The sequence below is a fragment of the Nerophis ophidion genome, linkage group LG10, assembly GCF_033978795.1.
Source record: "Nerophis ophidion isolate RoL-2023_Sa linkage group LG10, RoL_Noph_v1.0, whole genome shotgun sequence".
NCBI classification, from domain to species: domain Eukaryota; kingdom Metazoa; phylum Chordata; class Actinopteri; order Syngnathiformes; family Syngnathidae; genus Nerophis; species Nerophis ophidion.
The window spans coordinates 868802-885332 of record NC_084620.1 but is presented as its reverse complement, the minus strand read 5'-3'; the positions used below and the strand labels follow the sequence as shown (position 1 = coordinate 885332).

Sequence of the window (16531 nt, the reverse complement as noted above, 5' to 3'; positions counted from 1 at the left end):
CTCAGTTATGTACTATGGCGGCGGGACACGCAATAATAATCATCATAGTCAGAGTAGCCCGCCACAGTGCCGGTGATCTTTGTAGGAGTGGGGCTAGTGGGGGGGGGGGATTCAAGTGCAAAATCTGATATGATTTTTTTCTTTCTTGTTGGTCAATGTAGTCATATAAATAGAAGGACTCAGTTTGAGAACCCGGTTCTGGAGGCCAAGAGGAGAGTCCAGCAGCAGCAGCAGATGCAAAGCCAGGGCCTGTCCTCACTTCCGCTGCCTGCCATCTACAGAGGTAAGAAGTCGGCATTGGAGACACATTAGTAGGGAATATGGACATTGACAACAAAAACACTGCAGTTGATCCTTAGGTTGGGATATACTCTCGCGTCACGCAGCTGAACGAGTCGCAGCAGGGGCGGGGCTCGAATCTAACCATGGCGACCGCCCTCTTCATTTGCCATCATGCCCTAAAAAATTCACCACCATCGACGGCACAAACATGCAGTGACGTGGAGTTAATTCCTATACAACATATTTCTGCTCAAACTCCTAATGGATCTTTCCCGATACAGCATCTACATGCCATCCATCCATCCATCTTCTTCCGCTTATCTGAGGTCGGGTCGCGGGTGTAGCAGCCTAAGCAGGGAAGCCCAGACTTCCCTATCTCCAGCTACTTCGTCTAGCTCTTCCCGGGGGATCCCGAGGCGTTCCCAGGCCAGCCGGGAGACATAGTCTTCCCAACGTGTCCTGGGTCTTCCCCGTGGCCTCCTACCGGTTGGACGTGCCCTAAACACCTCCCTAGGGAGGCGTTCGGGTGGCATCCTGACCAGATGCCCGAACCACCTCATCTGGCTCCTCTCGATGTGGAGGAGCAGCGGCTTTACTTTGAGCTCCTCCCGGATGGCAGAGCTTCTCACCCTATCTCTAAGGGAGAGACCCGCCACACGGCGGAGGAAACTCATTTGGGCCGCTTGTACCCGTGATCTTATCCTTTCGGTCATGACCCAAAGCTCATGACCATAGGTGAGGATGGGAACGTAGATCGACCGGTAAATTGAGAGCTTTGCCTTCCGGCTCAGCTCCTTCTTCACCACAACGGATCGATACAACGTCCGCATTACTGAAGACGCCGCACCGATCCGCCTGTCGATCTCACGATCCACTCTTCCCTCACTCGTGAACAAGACTCCTAGGTACTTGAACTCCTCCACTTGGGTCTGGGTCTCCTCCCCAACCCGGAGATGGCACTCCACCATTTTCCGGGAGAGAACCATGGACTCGGATTTGGAGGTGCTGATTCTCATTCCGGCCGCTTCACACTCGGCTGCGAACTGATCCTTCATGTACATAACTTAAATAAATAATAATTTTAAAAAACTCCCTTTATCAAAATGTAAAAATAGAGATAGAGGCCTCATGTAATGACAAAAAGCTGACAAGTTGATTATTACAGAATGAAAAAATATATACATTTATCTTGCGACTGTGTTGGATCCATTATGGATTGAACTTTCACAGTATCATGTTAGACCCGCTCGACATCCATTGCTTTCCTCCTCTCCAAGGTTCTCATAGTCATCATTGTCACCGATGTCCCACTGGGTGTGAGTTTTCCTTGCCCTTATGTGGGCCTACCGAGGATGTCGTGGTGGTTTGTGCAGCCCTTTGAGACACTAGTGATTTAGGGCTATATAAGTAAACATTGATTGATTGATCTTAAAGGCCTACTGAAAGCCACTACTAGCGACCACGCAGTCTGATAGTTTATATATCAATGATGAAATATTAACATTGCAACACATCAAAGGCGTTTATTCGCCAAAATTCCCCCATTTAAAGTTCGGAAATCGGTTAAAAAAATATATATGGTCTTTTTTCTGCAAGGTCAAGGTCTATATTGACGCTTACATAGGTCTGGTGATAATGTTCCTCTTTAAGGGCCTCGTCTCCATGGCAACACATTCCTGTGAGGCTCTCTCTCCTTCTTTTTGTACCCCATTTTTCCTCCTAAATGTCAGTGGCAGATGCCAGCCCCTGTGCCTCCCTTCCTAGATCCTACCTGTCGCAGGTGGGGCTGGCTTTGCCACCGGAGCGGAGCCACAGCCTGGGCGATCTCTCCTCCTCCTGCTCGCCGCCTATTCTACGGCGGGCGGACTCACCGTTCGCCTCCGCCGACATCTCCCCGCTGCGGCATGTCCTCACCCGCCGGATGATCATGAGCCCCCGGCGGCCGCCGCCTCCTCATCTCCGCACTGCTGCCGCCTGCACGATGGTGCTGGAGCGGCCCGGCCGTAGCCCGTCCCCACTGTGGCGTTTCGTCAGTAAGTAGGTCAGGAGAGGAGTGGAGGAAGCCAGACTGGAAGCGAGCTAGCCTGCTCCCCACATCTCCTGTCCCTGGAAAAGCCGTGGGAGGCTCCCCTTCTCCACAGATCTTCCCAAACACCCCCAAACATCTTATCATGGAGCTCATCCCTGATTGACAGCATGCCTTTGGCTGAACTTTGCTGCGACTGCCTTCCCCCCTGACGCCCCCTTTCTCACCCCTCCTTGCCGCCATGTTCCTTGGAGAAGCTCTAGTTTAGACTGAAACACCTTGAAAGATCAAAGTGTAATATTTGTAATTTCTCCGTAACCTGCAACACATCGTTTGCACTCTCTGAAAAAGTACATGCTATCTCCCTGAGCGTTAGCTTTGTTTACCAGTCAGTTTGCCTTCCGTTTTCAACATCGTCAGCCATGTTTCTTTGGTTTGATTGAAACTGTTTCCGCTTGGGAAATATTTCTGATCTCCGCAGATCTTCCCTAAATCCATCCATCCATCCATTTTCTACCGCTTATTCCCTTTCGGGGTCGCGGGGGGCGCTGGCGCCTATCTCAGCTACAATCGGGCGGAAGGCGGGGTACACCCTGGACAAGTCGCCACCTCATCGCAGGGCCAACACAGATAGACAGACAACATTCACACTCACATTCACACACTAGGGCCAATTTAGTGTTGCCAATCAACCTATCCCCAGGTGCATGTCTTTGGAAGTGGGAGGAAGCCGGAGTACCCGGAGGGAACCCACGCATTCACGGGGAGAACATGCAAACTCCACACAGAAAGATCCCGAGCCTGGATTTGAACCCAGGACTGCAGGACCTTCGTATTGTGAGGCAGACGCACTAACCCCTCTGCCACCGTGAAGCCCTTCCCTAAATCCCCCAAGCATTATTTCATGGAGCTCATTCCAGGTTAAAAGCATGTCATCGGCTAAATTCATGGTATATTTTAGCAGGGTGAAGGATGTTCCTCATGTATCTTCTGCATGGGGGTCCACACCTGCATTTCTGCTCCTAACCCCCACCTGGTTTGACACTTCTACAGATTATCTCCTGCCAGTTTCCCCCCCATTTTGACATTTCCATCTGTTCCTCTTCCAGAGAAGCCGCTGTTCACGCGCGACCCCACTCAGCTGAAAGGCAGCTTCTTGTCCACGGCACTCCAGAAGAGCAACATGGGCTTTGGCTTCACTATCATCGGAGGCGACGAGCCCGACGAGTTCCTCCAGGTGAAGAGTGTCATCCCCGACGGGCCGGCCGCCGCTGACGCAAAGATGGCCACAGGTAGGAGACATTTCCTGCAGGTGGAAGGCTTTACACTGGCAGCTTAGTTGCCAGAATTTTGGAATAAAAACAACAGTGATACTGATTCCCCATTTACAGTAACGCAAGGTAAAAACAACAACCAACTATTTTACTAAACAATACTGGCAGTAAAAATTGGGGTGTCCCGATCTGATCCGATAGGGGTCCAATATCATAAATGGGTTGTACTTGTATAGCGCTTTTCTACCTTCAAGGTACTCAAAGCGCTTTGACACTACTTCCACATTTACCCATTCACACACTGATGGAGGGAGCTGCCATGCAAGGCGCTAACCAGCACCCATCAGGAGCAAGGGTGAAGTGTCTTGCTCAGGACACAACAGACGTGACGAGGTTGGTACTAGGTGGGGATTGAACCAGGGACCCTCGGGTTGCGCACGGCCACTCTCCCACTGCGCCACGCCGTCCCTGAAAAACATCATCCCGCAGAGTGTTTACTTGTGCAAAGCGGGACAGCCAGTTAACATCTGAATGTCCTCCAATGAGCACACATGGTTGGCCTTTTATTCTATATAGTCAAGTAATTTCCAAAAGCTAAACATGGTAGGCTATAGGCCAGTGGTTCTCAACCTTTTTTTTCAGTGATGTACCCCCAGTGAACATTTTTTTTTTAATTCAAGTACCCCCTAATCAGAGCAAAGCATTTTTGGTTGAAAAAAAGAAATAAAGAAGTAAAATACAGCACTATGTCATCAGTTTCTGATTTATTAAATTGTATAACAGTGCAAAATATTGCTCATTTGGAGTGGTCTTTCTTCAAATATTTGGAAAAAAAGATATAAAAATAACTTCCATCCATCCATTTTCTACTGCTTATTCCCTTTTTCGGGGTCGCGGGGGGTGCTGGCGACTATCTCAGCTACAATCGGGCGGAAGGCGGACAAGTCGCCCCCTCATCGCAGGGCCAAACTTGTGATTCAATTATATATGAAGATTTCTACACATAGAAGTAATCATCAACTTAAAGTGCCCTCTTTGGGGATTGTAATAGAGATCCATCTGGATTCATCAACTTCATTCTAAACATTTCTTCACAGAAAAAGAAATCTTTAACATCAATATTTATGGAACATGTCCACAAAAAAATCGAGCTGTCAACACTGAATATTGCATTGTTGCATTTCTTTTCAGTTTATGAACTTACATTCATATTTTGTTGAAGTATTATTCAATAATTATATTTATAAAGGATTTTTGAATTGTTGCTATTTTTAGAATATTTTTCAAAAATCTCAAGTACCCCTTGGCATACCTTCAAGTACCCCCAGGGGTACGCGTACCCCCATTTGAGAACCACGGCTATAGGCTATTAGGATCTATCAGGGACGGCGTGGCGCAGTGGGAGAGTGCCCGTGCGCAACCCGAGGGTCACTGGTTCAAATCCCACCTAGTACCAACCTTGTCACGTCCGTTGTGTCCTGAGCAAGACACTTCACCCTTGCTCCTGATGGGTGCTGGTTAGCGCCTTGCATGGCAGCTCCCTCCATCAGTGTGTGAATGTGTGTGTGAATGGGTAAATGTGGAAGTAGTGTCAAAGCGCTTTGAGTACCTTGAAGGTAGAAAAGCGCTATACAAGTACAATCCATTTATCATTTATCATTTATCAGCTACACAACAGCTTAGCACACAGGGAACACGCCTTATCAGTATAATGCATCTAATGCCATTTCGAAAAGCTGTGCACTGCAAAATGTATTCATTGTCGCCATATGTCTTGACTTCCTCATTTTTACTTATAAAAAAAAAAAAAAATCCGCAGATATTGTTGTATTATTTTTTTGTTTTGTAGGTTAAAGTCTTTTATATATTGTACTCCTGAGTTAATGTTGATGATTAATTTCAAAGTCCATCCATTTCCTACCGCTTATTCCCTTATGGGGTCGCGGGCGGTGCTGGCGCCTATCTCAGCTACAATCGGGCGGAAGGCGGGGTACACCCTGGACAAGTCGCCACTTCATCGCAGGGCCAACACAGATAGACAGACAACATTCACACTCACATTCACACACTAGGGCCAATTTTTAGTGTTGCCAATCAACCTATCCCCAGGTGCATGTCTTTGGAAGTGGGAGGAAGCCGGAGTACCCGGAGGGAACCCACGCATTCACGGGGAGAACATGCAAACTCCACACAGAAAGATCCCGATTCTGGGATTGAACCCAGGACTGCAGGACCTTCGTATTGTGAGGCAGACGCACTAACCCCTCTTCCACCGTGAAGCCTTTCAATGTATTATTTTTTATTGAGTTTATTTACTGTATCTTTAATTTTGTTCTTCAGTATCAAATGATTCAAGTCGGTCAAAAATGTTTTATAGTTTAAATACTTTTTTTTTTCTTTCAGGCAAATTAATGCTTTTTAAAATGTTTCTGTTACAGACTAAAACATAATATTAATACAATGATTTGTTATTGTAAGTTAGTCTCGGATTTGTTTTTCTTTCATTTGAATAAGGATACAATGTTATGCAGAGGTGTACTTAGAATATATTTTTTAGACAAATGCTACTCTATTGTTGCCGCGGAGAGTGAGTGTCGGGGGCAGAATGTTGTTTTCTTTCTATGGGGGGCGTAACAGAAAATAATTGAGAAGCACGAACAATATCACAGTATAAAACAATACATTTGTCAATATAAACAAGAATAAAATAATTATAGTTACATATTACTTAAACATACAATGTCTGCAAAGCAGAAGCGTATTAAAAATGTATCCAGTAACAAAAGTGTCCACATCATTCAATTTACTAACTCATGAGCTTAATTTAATGATTTATTGTGGCCACTAGGCCATTTCGAAAGCATAAATCTGTCATAATGTTGGTGTTTTTTCATATCTACCATTGCTCTCTAAATAATTTCACTCGATCAAACCTTTTCTAACATTCCACGCTACAAACATAATAAAAGTATGTACTATGATTCGTGCTGATATTGTATTGGATTAAATCCCGAGGCTGAAATATAAGTAAAAAGTCGTATGAGCACAGTAAAAATAACAGTGGTACCGTTTTTCATTTTACAGTAATTTAGTGTAGAAACCACCAAACATTTTGTTCCAAAATCTGCTGACTGAGCTGTTAGATTTGAACAGTTAGAATCTGCAGATCGTTTTTACAGTTTTTACACCTTTGTCCATGTTATGTTCCTGCACCTTCCTTCTGCAGTTTTAGCCCCTCCATTAATCACAATGGGGGACTTTATGAGCCCCATTAATCCAGCTGGTGCTCACTTGGGGCCACAACTTTATTCAACACAAACTGAGCAGGAAAGCAGCAGGACTGATAAAACTGCCAATGCTGAACAGTAAATATTTGGTCTGTCTGTCTTCTTTTCTTGTACTGTTTTTCATATTTCCTCTGCAGTCCCATCTCGCCTCTTTAGTGCACGTTCTGTTAACTCATTCCCCACCGTTAGCGTCCCCCAATCTCCCCACTAGACTTGTTGTCCTACTTCTCCTGAGAACCCTGAGATGGTTTCCTGTGGACGGGACTCTCGCTGCTGTCTTGGAGCCACTATGGATTGAACTTTCACGGTATCGTGTTGGACCCGCTCGACGTCCATTGCTTTCGGTCCCCTGGGGGGGGGGGTTGCCCACATCTGGGGTCCTCTCCAGGGTTTCTCATAGTCAGCATTGTCGCTGGCGTCCCACTGAATGTGAATTCTCCCTGCCCACTGGGTGTGAGTTTTCCTTGCCCTTTTGTGGGTTCTTCCGAGGATGTTGTAGTCGTGATGATTTGTGCAGTCCTTTGGGACATTTGTGATTTGGGGCTATATAAATAAACATTGATTGATTGATTGATTGATTGAACCCACGCCAACAAAATACAAAGTGCTTAAGAAGGTCAGTGACTTCACTATAAAAGTGGGTGACATTGTTATCACCAGGAAGGATGAGATCACCTACCTAGGTTCCATTCTAGAGGCTAATCTTTCCTGTGATAAAATGGCAACCAAGGTGATCAAAAAGGTCAACCAAAGAACGAGATTCCTCTACAGAATCTCCTCTCTGGTCAACAAAAGCACCTTGAGGATTCTAGCGGGAACTCTCATTCAACCCTTCTTCGATTACGCTTGCACCTCCTGGTACCCCAGCACCTCCAAAACCCTCAAATCTAGACTCCAAACATCCCAGAATAAGCTAATCCGGTTACTTTTAGACCTCCACCCCAGATCACACCTCAATCCAACCCACTTCTCCAAAGTGGGCTGGCTCAGGGTGGAGGACAGAGTAAAACAACTTGCACTGAGCCTAGTCTATAAAATCCGCTACACCTCCTTGATACCGAAGTACATGTCAAACTACTTCCTTAACGTAAATGACCGCCATAACCACAACACCAGGGGGAGCTCCACAAACCACGTTAAACCCAGATTCCGATCTAGCAAAGGTCTTAACTCATTCTCTTTCTATGCCACATCAATGTGGAATGCACTCCCAACAGGTGTAAAAGTAAGTGCATCTCTATATTCCTTCAAAACCGCTCTAAAACAACACCTCTAGGCAACATCAACACTTTACTAATACCCTCCTCCATTCACATCCCATCTCCCCAGATTATAAATAACCTAATGTAAATAATCAAATGTACTTCTAATGTATATACTTGTTCTTATGCTATCTTAAGTCACTATGTTCTCTGCTGGCTGTACATATCCTACTAAATAAGACCTACACTGTTTCAATGTCCACATGTCTCTGTTGATGCAATTGTTGATGACTGAAGTACTGATATCAACCAAAGCTCCTCATCCCACCCCCCGGATTGTAAATAATGTAAATAATTCAATGTATATACTATGATCATTAACTTGTGTGATGACTGTATTATGCTGATAGTATATATTTGTACCATGAATTGATTAACGTGGACCCCGACTTAAACAAGTTGAAAAACTTATTCGGGTGTTACCATTTAGTGGTCAATTGTACGGAATATGTACTGTACTGTGCAATCTACTAATAAAAGTATCAATCAATCAAGTATAGGGTGTGAAATTCCTGCTAATGTTATTTTGGCGGGATTTGTGGCCCCTTTCTCTCCACAAGCCCTCCTGGCTGTCAACATGATTGCAGAGACATCATAACGAGACACAAATGCAAATGTGGAAGTGCGACAGAGAATTTAAATAACAGTATCATTGACAGTGTGTAGTCAGGAAAAATGTAGCTCAATGATCCACCATTAGTGGTACACAAGCTCCATCTAGTGGTATGCCAAACAATCACTTATTTCAGTGTTTAGTGTTTTATTTTCCTACATTCAAACACAATGTTATTGTTCAAACTGTGTGTAACGTTAAAGTGGAAAAACTATTATTTAATTAAGCCTCTGCCTTGTTTTTAATGAAGACCTAAGACCACTCTTCTACTGTTTAAATGTACGGCATTATGGGGGTACTTGGTTAGAGAAGTTTGAGAACCACTGATCTATCCATTTTCTACCGCTTTGTCCCTTTTGGGGTCGCGGGGGGTGCTGGAGCCTATCTCAATCAATGTCAATCAATCAATGTTAATTTATATAGCCCCAAATCACAAATGTCTCAAAGGACTGCACAAATCATTACGACTACAACATCCTCGGAAGAACCCACAAAAGGGCAAGGAAAACTCACACCCAGTGGGCAGGGAGAATTCACATCCAGTGGGACGCCAGTGACAATGCTGACTATGAGAAACCTTGGAGAGGACCTCAGATGTGGGCAACCCCCCCCCCTCTAGGGGACCGAAAGCAATGGATGTCGAGCGGGTCTAACATGATACTGTGAAAGTTCAATCCATAGTGGCTCCAAGACAGCAGCGAGAGTCCCGTCCACAGGAAACCATCTCAAGCGGATCAGCAGCGTAGAGATGTCCCCAACCGATACAGGCGAGCGGTCCATCCTGGGTCCCGACGAGCGGTCCATCCTGGGTCTCGACTCTGGACAGTCAGTACTTCATCCATGGTCATCGGACCGGACCCCCTCCACAAGGGAGGGGGGGACATAGGAGAAAGAAAAGAATCTCAGCTGCATTTGGGCGGAAGGCGGGGTACACCCTGGACAAGTCGCAACCTCTTGCAAGGCCAACACGGATCGACAGACAACATTCACACTCACATTCACACACCAGGGCATATTGAGTGTTGCCAATCAACCTATCCCCAGGTGCATGTCTTTGGAGGTGGGAGGAAGCCGGACTACCCGGAGGGAACCCACGCATTCACGGGGAGAACATGCAAACTCCACACAGAAAGATCCCGAGCCCAGGATCGAACCCAGGACCTTCGTATTGTGATATAAGCTATTAAAATATATTATTGCTATAGCTGTCAAATTCTATGCACTAATGCAAGTGAATAATCACAAAAAACTCACATTAATCATGTATCAATGCAGAATAATCACCCAATTTACCTTAAAGACAGACGGCGTGAGATGTTATATGGTCGTCCATTCAAGTAAAAAAATGTGTAATGTTCGTGTATGATTTTCTAACCATAAAATTGTAAGTTAATTTGAATTAGGCAAGAAAGTAATTTACTGCGCATAATCACGATCAAGCACATTTAGAATTTGTTTCTAGTCTGATTTTTAAAAAATAATTGTTTGACAGTACTAATTATTACCTATTTATATTGGATAATTTCCTTCTTTTTTTGTATTTATTTTAGATGACACATCAACAAAATGTTTTTTTTATTAAAGAAAAAACTAAATGGTTTTTTTTTTTATTAAAAATAGATTAGATTTGATTTTATATATTCATCCTAATTTATCATTTAAATATTTATTTATTTTACTTTTGGACACATTAAAGCATAATAGTAATAATAATAATCATAATTGATATACTTTGACATTTGAGTCTAAAGAAAACAATACTTAAAGAAATACTCTACTATATTTTAACATGTATATATTTTTAACATTTTTGTTTGCTATTGGATACATCAGTGGTTGTCAACCTTTTTTCAGTGATGTACCCCCTGTGAACATTTTTTTAATTCAAGTACCCCCTAATCAGAGCAAAGTATTTTTGGTTGAAAAAAAAGGGATGAAGAAGTAAAATACAGCACTATGTCATCAGTTTCTGATTTATTAAATTGTATAACAGTGCAAAATATTGCTCATTTGTAGTGGTCTTTCTTGAACTATTTGGAAAAAAACATATAAAAATAACTAAAAACTTGTTGAAAAATAAACAAGTGATTCAATTAAAAATAAAGATTTCTACACATAGAAGTAATCATCAACTTAAAGTGCCCTCTTTGGGGATTGTAATAGAGATCCATCTGGATTCATCAACTTCATTCTAAACATTTCTTCACAAAATAAAAAAAATGTTAACATCAATATTTATGGAACATGTCCAAATGCATTTCTTTTCACAGTTTATAAACTTACATTCATATTTTGTTGAAGTATTATTCAATAATTATATTTATAAAGGATTTATGAATTGTTCCTATTTTTAGAATCTTTTAAAAAAAATCTCACGTACTCCTTGGCAAGTACCCCCATATGTGAACCACTGGCCTAATCAGAGCAAAGCATTTTTGGTTGGAAAAAAGAGATAAAGAAGTAAAATACAGCACTATGTCATCAGTTTCTGATTTATTAAATTGTACAACAGTGCAAAATATTGCTGATTTGTAGTGGTCTTTCTTAAACTATTGGGAAAAAAAGATATAAAAATAACTAAAAAACTTGTTGAAAACAAGTGATTCAATTATAAATAACGATTCCTACACATACAAGTAATAATCAACTTAAAGTGTCCTCTTTGAGGATTGTAATAGAGATCCATCTGGATTCATGAACTTCATTCTAAACATTTCTTCACAAAAAAAGAAATTGTTAACATCGATATTTATGGAACATGTCCACAAAAAAATCTGTCTGTTGCATTTCTTTTCACAGTTTATAAACTTACATTCATATTTTGTTGAAGTATTATTCAATAAATATATTTGTAAAGGATTTATGAATTGTTGCTATTTTTAGAATCTTTTTAAAAAAAATTCACGTATCCCCTGGCAAGTTCCCCCAGGGGTACGCGTACCCCCATTTTAGAAACACTGGCCTAATCAGAGCAAAGCATTTTTGGTTGAAAAAAAGAGATAAAGAAGTAAAATACAGCACTATGTCATCAGTTTCTGATTTATTAAATTGAATAACAGAGCGAAATATTGCTCATTTGTAGTGGTCTTTCTTGAACTATTTGGGAAAAAAAGATATACAAATAACTAAAAACTTGTTGAAAAATAAACAAGTGATTCAATTATAAATAAAGATTTCTATGTATATTTATTTATAAATATAAATAAAGATTTCGCTTCACGGTGGCAGAGGGGTTAGTGCGTCTGCCTCACAATACGAAGGTCCTGCAGTCCTGGGTTCAAATCCAGGCTCGGGATCTTTCTGTGTGGAGTTTGCATGTTCTCCCCGTGAATGCGTGGGTTCCCTCCAGGTACTCCGGCTTCCTCCCACTTCCAAAGACATGCACCTGGGGATAGGTTGATTGGCAACACTAAATTGGCCCTAGTGTGTGAATGTTGTCTGTCTATCTGTGTTGGCCCTGCGATGAGGTGGCGACTTGTCCAGGGTGTACCCCGCCTTCCGCCCGATTGTAGCTGAGAGAGGCGCCAGCGCCCCCCGCGACCCCGAATGGGAATAAGCGGCAGAAAATGGATGGATGGATGTATAACAGTGCAAAATATTGCTTATTTGTGGTGTTCTTTCTTGAACTATTTGGAAAAAAAGATACAAAAATAACTAAAAACGTGTTGGAAAATAAACAAGTGATTCGATTATGAATAAAGATTTCTACACATAGAAGTAATCATGTTTTAGTCTGTAACAGAAACATTTTAAAAAGCATTAATTTGCCTGAAAAAAAAAAAAAAGTATTTAAACTATAAAACATTTTTGACCGACTTGAATCATTTGATACTGAAGAACAAAATTAAAGATACAGTAAATAAACTCAATAAAAAATAATACATTGAAAGGCTTCACGGTGGAAGAGGGGTTAGTGCGTCTGCCTCACAATACGAAGGTCCTGCAGTCCTGGGTTCAAATCCAGGCTCGGGATCTTTCTGTGTGGAGTTTGCATGTTCTCCCCGTGAATGCGTGGGTTCCCTCCGGGTACTCCGGCTTCCTCCCACTTCCAAAGACATGTACCTGGGGATAGGTTGATTGGCAACACTAAATTGGCCCTTGTGTGTGAATGTGAGTGTGAATGTTGTCTGTCTATCTGTGTTGGCCCTGCGATGAGGTGGCGACTTGTCCAGGGTGTACCCCGCCTTCCGCCCGATTGTAGCTGAGATAGGCGCCAGCGCCCCCCGCGACCCCGAACGGGAATAAGCGGCAGAAAATGGATGGATGGATGTATAACAGTGCAAAATATTGCTTATTTGTGGTGTTCTTTCTTGAACTATTTGGAAAAAAAGATACAAAAATAACTAAAAACTTGTTGAAAAATAAAGAAGTCATTCAATTATGAATAAAGATTTCTACACATAGAAGTAATCATCAACTTAAAGTGCCGTCTTTGGGGATTGTAATAGAGATCCATCTGGATTCATCAACCTAATTCTAAACATTTCTTCACATAAAAAAGAAATCTTTAACATCAATATTTATGGAACATGTCCACAAAAAATCTAACTGTCAACACTGAATTTTGTATTGTTGTATTTTTTGTACATTCAATTATTCAATAAATATATTTGTGAAGGATTTTTGAATTGTTGCTATTTTGAGAATATTTAAAAAAAAAAAATCTCAGGTACCCCTTGGCATACCTTCAAGTACCCCCAGGGGTACGCGTACCCCCATTTGAGGACCACTGGGATACATTTTAACGTAATACTAACAATATGAAATATGTGATGAAATAACATTTTCTGACAAAAAACAAATATGTTATTAAATTAAAAATAAAATGCATTCAGCACATAAAATTGGGCAAAATTGAAAAAATAAAAAACTATTACATACATAAAATACTTTATATAAACATATGTTAAAAAAACAAATGTAACGTGCTGTGCATAATAATGACATTATAACCTGTGCGTTTATGACACTGAGGATAATGCTTAGCATAATGAAGTTTTAAAAAACATTTTCTAAACATATTTATAAGAAATATATCACTAAAAAGTATGTTGTTTTTTTTAAGCAAAATGCCATAGCAATAGTTTAAAATACCTTTTGGACACTATAGGATAGTAATAATAAAAAAGATATATTTTTGTTACACAATAGCATCCTTACTTTTAGCAATTATGCAGTACATTCATTTTTTTTTCAGCATTGTCACAACTTTTATGTTTTGTTAACGTGTCATATGGGGTCAAACGAAGACCATGTGGCCTAGGAAGAACCCATGATGGTAAGTCATGTCTTTTTTCGTGATGACATCATCGTTTTTAGTCACAGTTTCTTCCCAAGTCGTAACGACCTCTTTAAGCGCAGCACAGGGCCCGCCAGGTCATGCCACCCCCGTCGTTTGTTTTCTGCTATCGATTACGACGTCGCCGCTGCCGCTCCGGGCCGACACCGTCTGTGTTTAGCCAGATTCATTAAAAACTTGGAAAGCAGTAAAGAGAGACAGAATGGAGGTCTTCTTAACTTGCTGTCACCTTCGCTGATGTCTGTCCTGAGCATAAAAGATATTTAACTGCCACTTTTACGACGCTCTCTTCGAGAATGCGGCTTGTGCTGAATGAAGGTCACTGAGGAAGCACACGCTGTGGGTTTTAATCATGGAGGATCTGCTTCCCTTTTGGTCCACTCCATTAGACAACAACAGTTTGTTTTCATCTCATTACCAAGCTAATAACACTCTGCAACAAGCACCGTGTCCCTGTTTAGCTTCCAAAAACATGCGCCGCACTCTCTTTCACAAATTAACAGACCTCCTAATCAATTCAGTATCCGGCCATCGCTAAGAATATTCATTCATTTATTTTTTTTTAGGATGCAATTGGTGTGAAAGAACACGCATTTATGTTATAAAAGTCCCAAACTGTAGCAGTTTTAAAAGTGTTAGCACGCATGATACTGGAGTTGAGTTTTTGATTGATTGATACTTTTATTAGTAGATTGCACAGTACAGTACATATTCCGTACAATTGACCACTAAATGGTAACACCTGAATAAGTTTTTCAACTTGTTAATCAATTCATGGTACAAATATATACTATCAGCATAATACAGTCATCACACAAGTTAATCATCATAGTATATACATTGAATTATTTACATTATTTACAATCCAGGGGGTGGGATGAGGAGCTTTGGTTGATATCAGTACTTCAGTCATCAACAATTGCATCAACAGAGAAATGTGGACATTGAAACAGTGTAGGTCTTATTTAGTAGGATATGTACAGCCAGCAGAGAACATAGTGAGTTCACATAGCATAAGAACAAGTATATACATTAGAAATACATTTGATTATTTACATTAGGTTATTTATAATCCGGGGAGATGGGATGTGAATGGAGGAGGGTATTAGTAAAGGGTTGATGTTGCCTGGAGGTGTTGTTTTAGAGCGGTTTTGAAGGAATATAGAGATGCACTTACTTTTACACCTGTTGGGAGTGCATTCCACATTGATGTGGCATAGAAAGAGAATGAGTTAAGACCTTTGTTAGATCGGAATCTGGGTTTAATGTGGTTTGTGGAGCTCCCCCTGGTGTTGTGGTTATGGCGGTCATTTACGTTAAGGAAGTAGTTTGACATGTACTTCGGTATCAGGGAGGTGTAGCGGATTTTATAGACTAGGCTCAGTGCAAGTTGTTTGACTCTGAGACAGTTTAAAAGTGCTGCATCTGTAGCTTTAAGACTAATGAGCTTTGTGTGTCTTCGAGAAGCGGTAGGTACTGTGTACTTAATCCACTTTTTCTCATATACACTGTCTCTGCATTTGTCTGATGTAATAGATGCCAAACATCACATACAAGGAGTGAGACACACTGGGGCGGGCAAACTTTTTGGCTTAGGGGCCACGTTGGCTTTTGAAATTTGACGGGCCAGGCAAGCACATGATGCATTTCAAATCATATTATATGTGTTGGAACTAAGAGTAGGCTTCTCAAACTTGGTCTATTTTAATCATAATACATCTATTTTCAACAATATCATATCACAACGTCAAAGAAACATAAAAATGGTATTAAAGGGGAACATTATCACAATTTCAGACGGGTTAAAACCATTAAAAATCAGTTCCCAGTGGCCTACTTTATTTTTTGAAGTTTTTTTCAAATTTTACCCATCCCGGAATATCCCGACAAAAGGCTTTAAAGTGCCTGATTTTTGCTATCTGTGAAGCCACCGTCCATTTTCCTGTGACGTCAGCCAGCTATTCATCTTTCTCCAGTCCTCCAATGATAATGGTACCTGTAAGAAGCATACTTTCATTTTCCGCCTTGGAGGCAAGGATTAGTGACTTAAAGGGGTCTTTGCACTGTGGAGGCACGTTAGTGGGAACTTCACATCAGGTTTGTTGCAGTAAAATTTGCAGTAGACAGTTAGAATGTGTCATGGACATGCATTATGACAATAATATTTAAATCTCTATCGTTGGCAAAACTTATATCATTTATATCTGGAAATGTTGCAAAATCAAAATTTGTTAATGGGGAACATTATCACAATTTCTGAAGGGTTAAAACCAATAAAAATCATTTCCCATTGGCTTATTTTATTTTTCGAAGTTTTTTTCAAAATTTTACCCATCATGGAATATCCCGAAAAAAGGCTTTAAAGTGCCTGATTTTTGCTATCTGTGAAGCCACCGTCCATTTTCCTGTGACGTCAGCCAGCTATTCATCTTTCTCCAGTCCTCCAATGATAATGGTACCTGTAAGAAGCATACTTTGATTTTCCGCC

The 16531-nt window shown here is 41.3% G+C and overlaps 1 protein-coding gene across 10 annotated transcripts in view; it reads left to right on the top strand.

Annotated features, from left to right (window-relative positions):
- Positions 1-16531, top strand: part of magi2a (membrane associated guanylate kinase, WW and PDZ domain containing 2a) — a 500346-nt gene that overhangs the window by 436176 nt on the left and 47639 nt on the right. For 7 of the 10 annotated variants that reach the window (XM_061911997.1, XM_061911995.1, XM_061911996.1 and 4 more), the window contains exons 8-10: positions 162-283; positions 2013-2315; positions 3418-3600. In XM_061911997.1, coding sequence (XP_061767981.1) covers positions 162-283; positions 2013-2315; positions 3418-3600 — 608 coding nt within the window. The remainder of the gene's footprint in view (positions 1-161; positions 284-2012; positions 2316-3417; positions 3601-16531) is intronic. The other 3 variants (XM_061912002.1, XM_061912001.1, XM_061912003.1) reach the window with 1 other exon arrangement.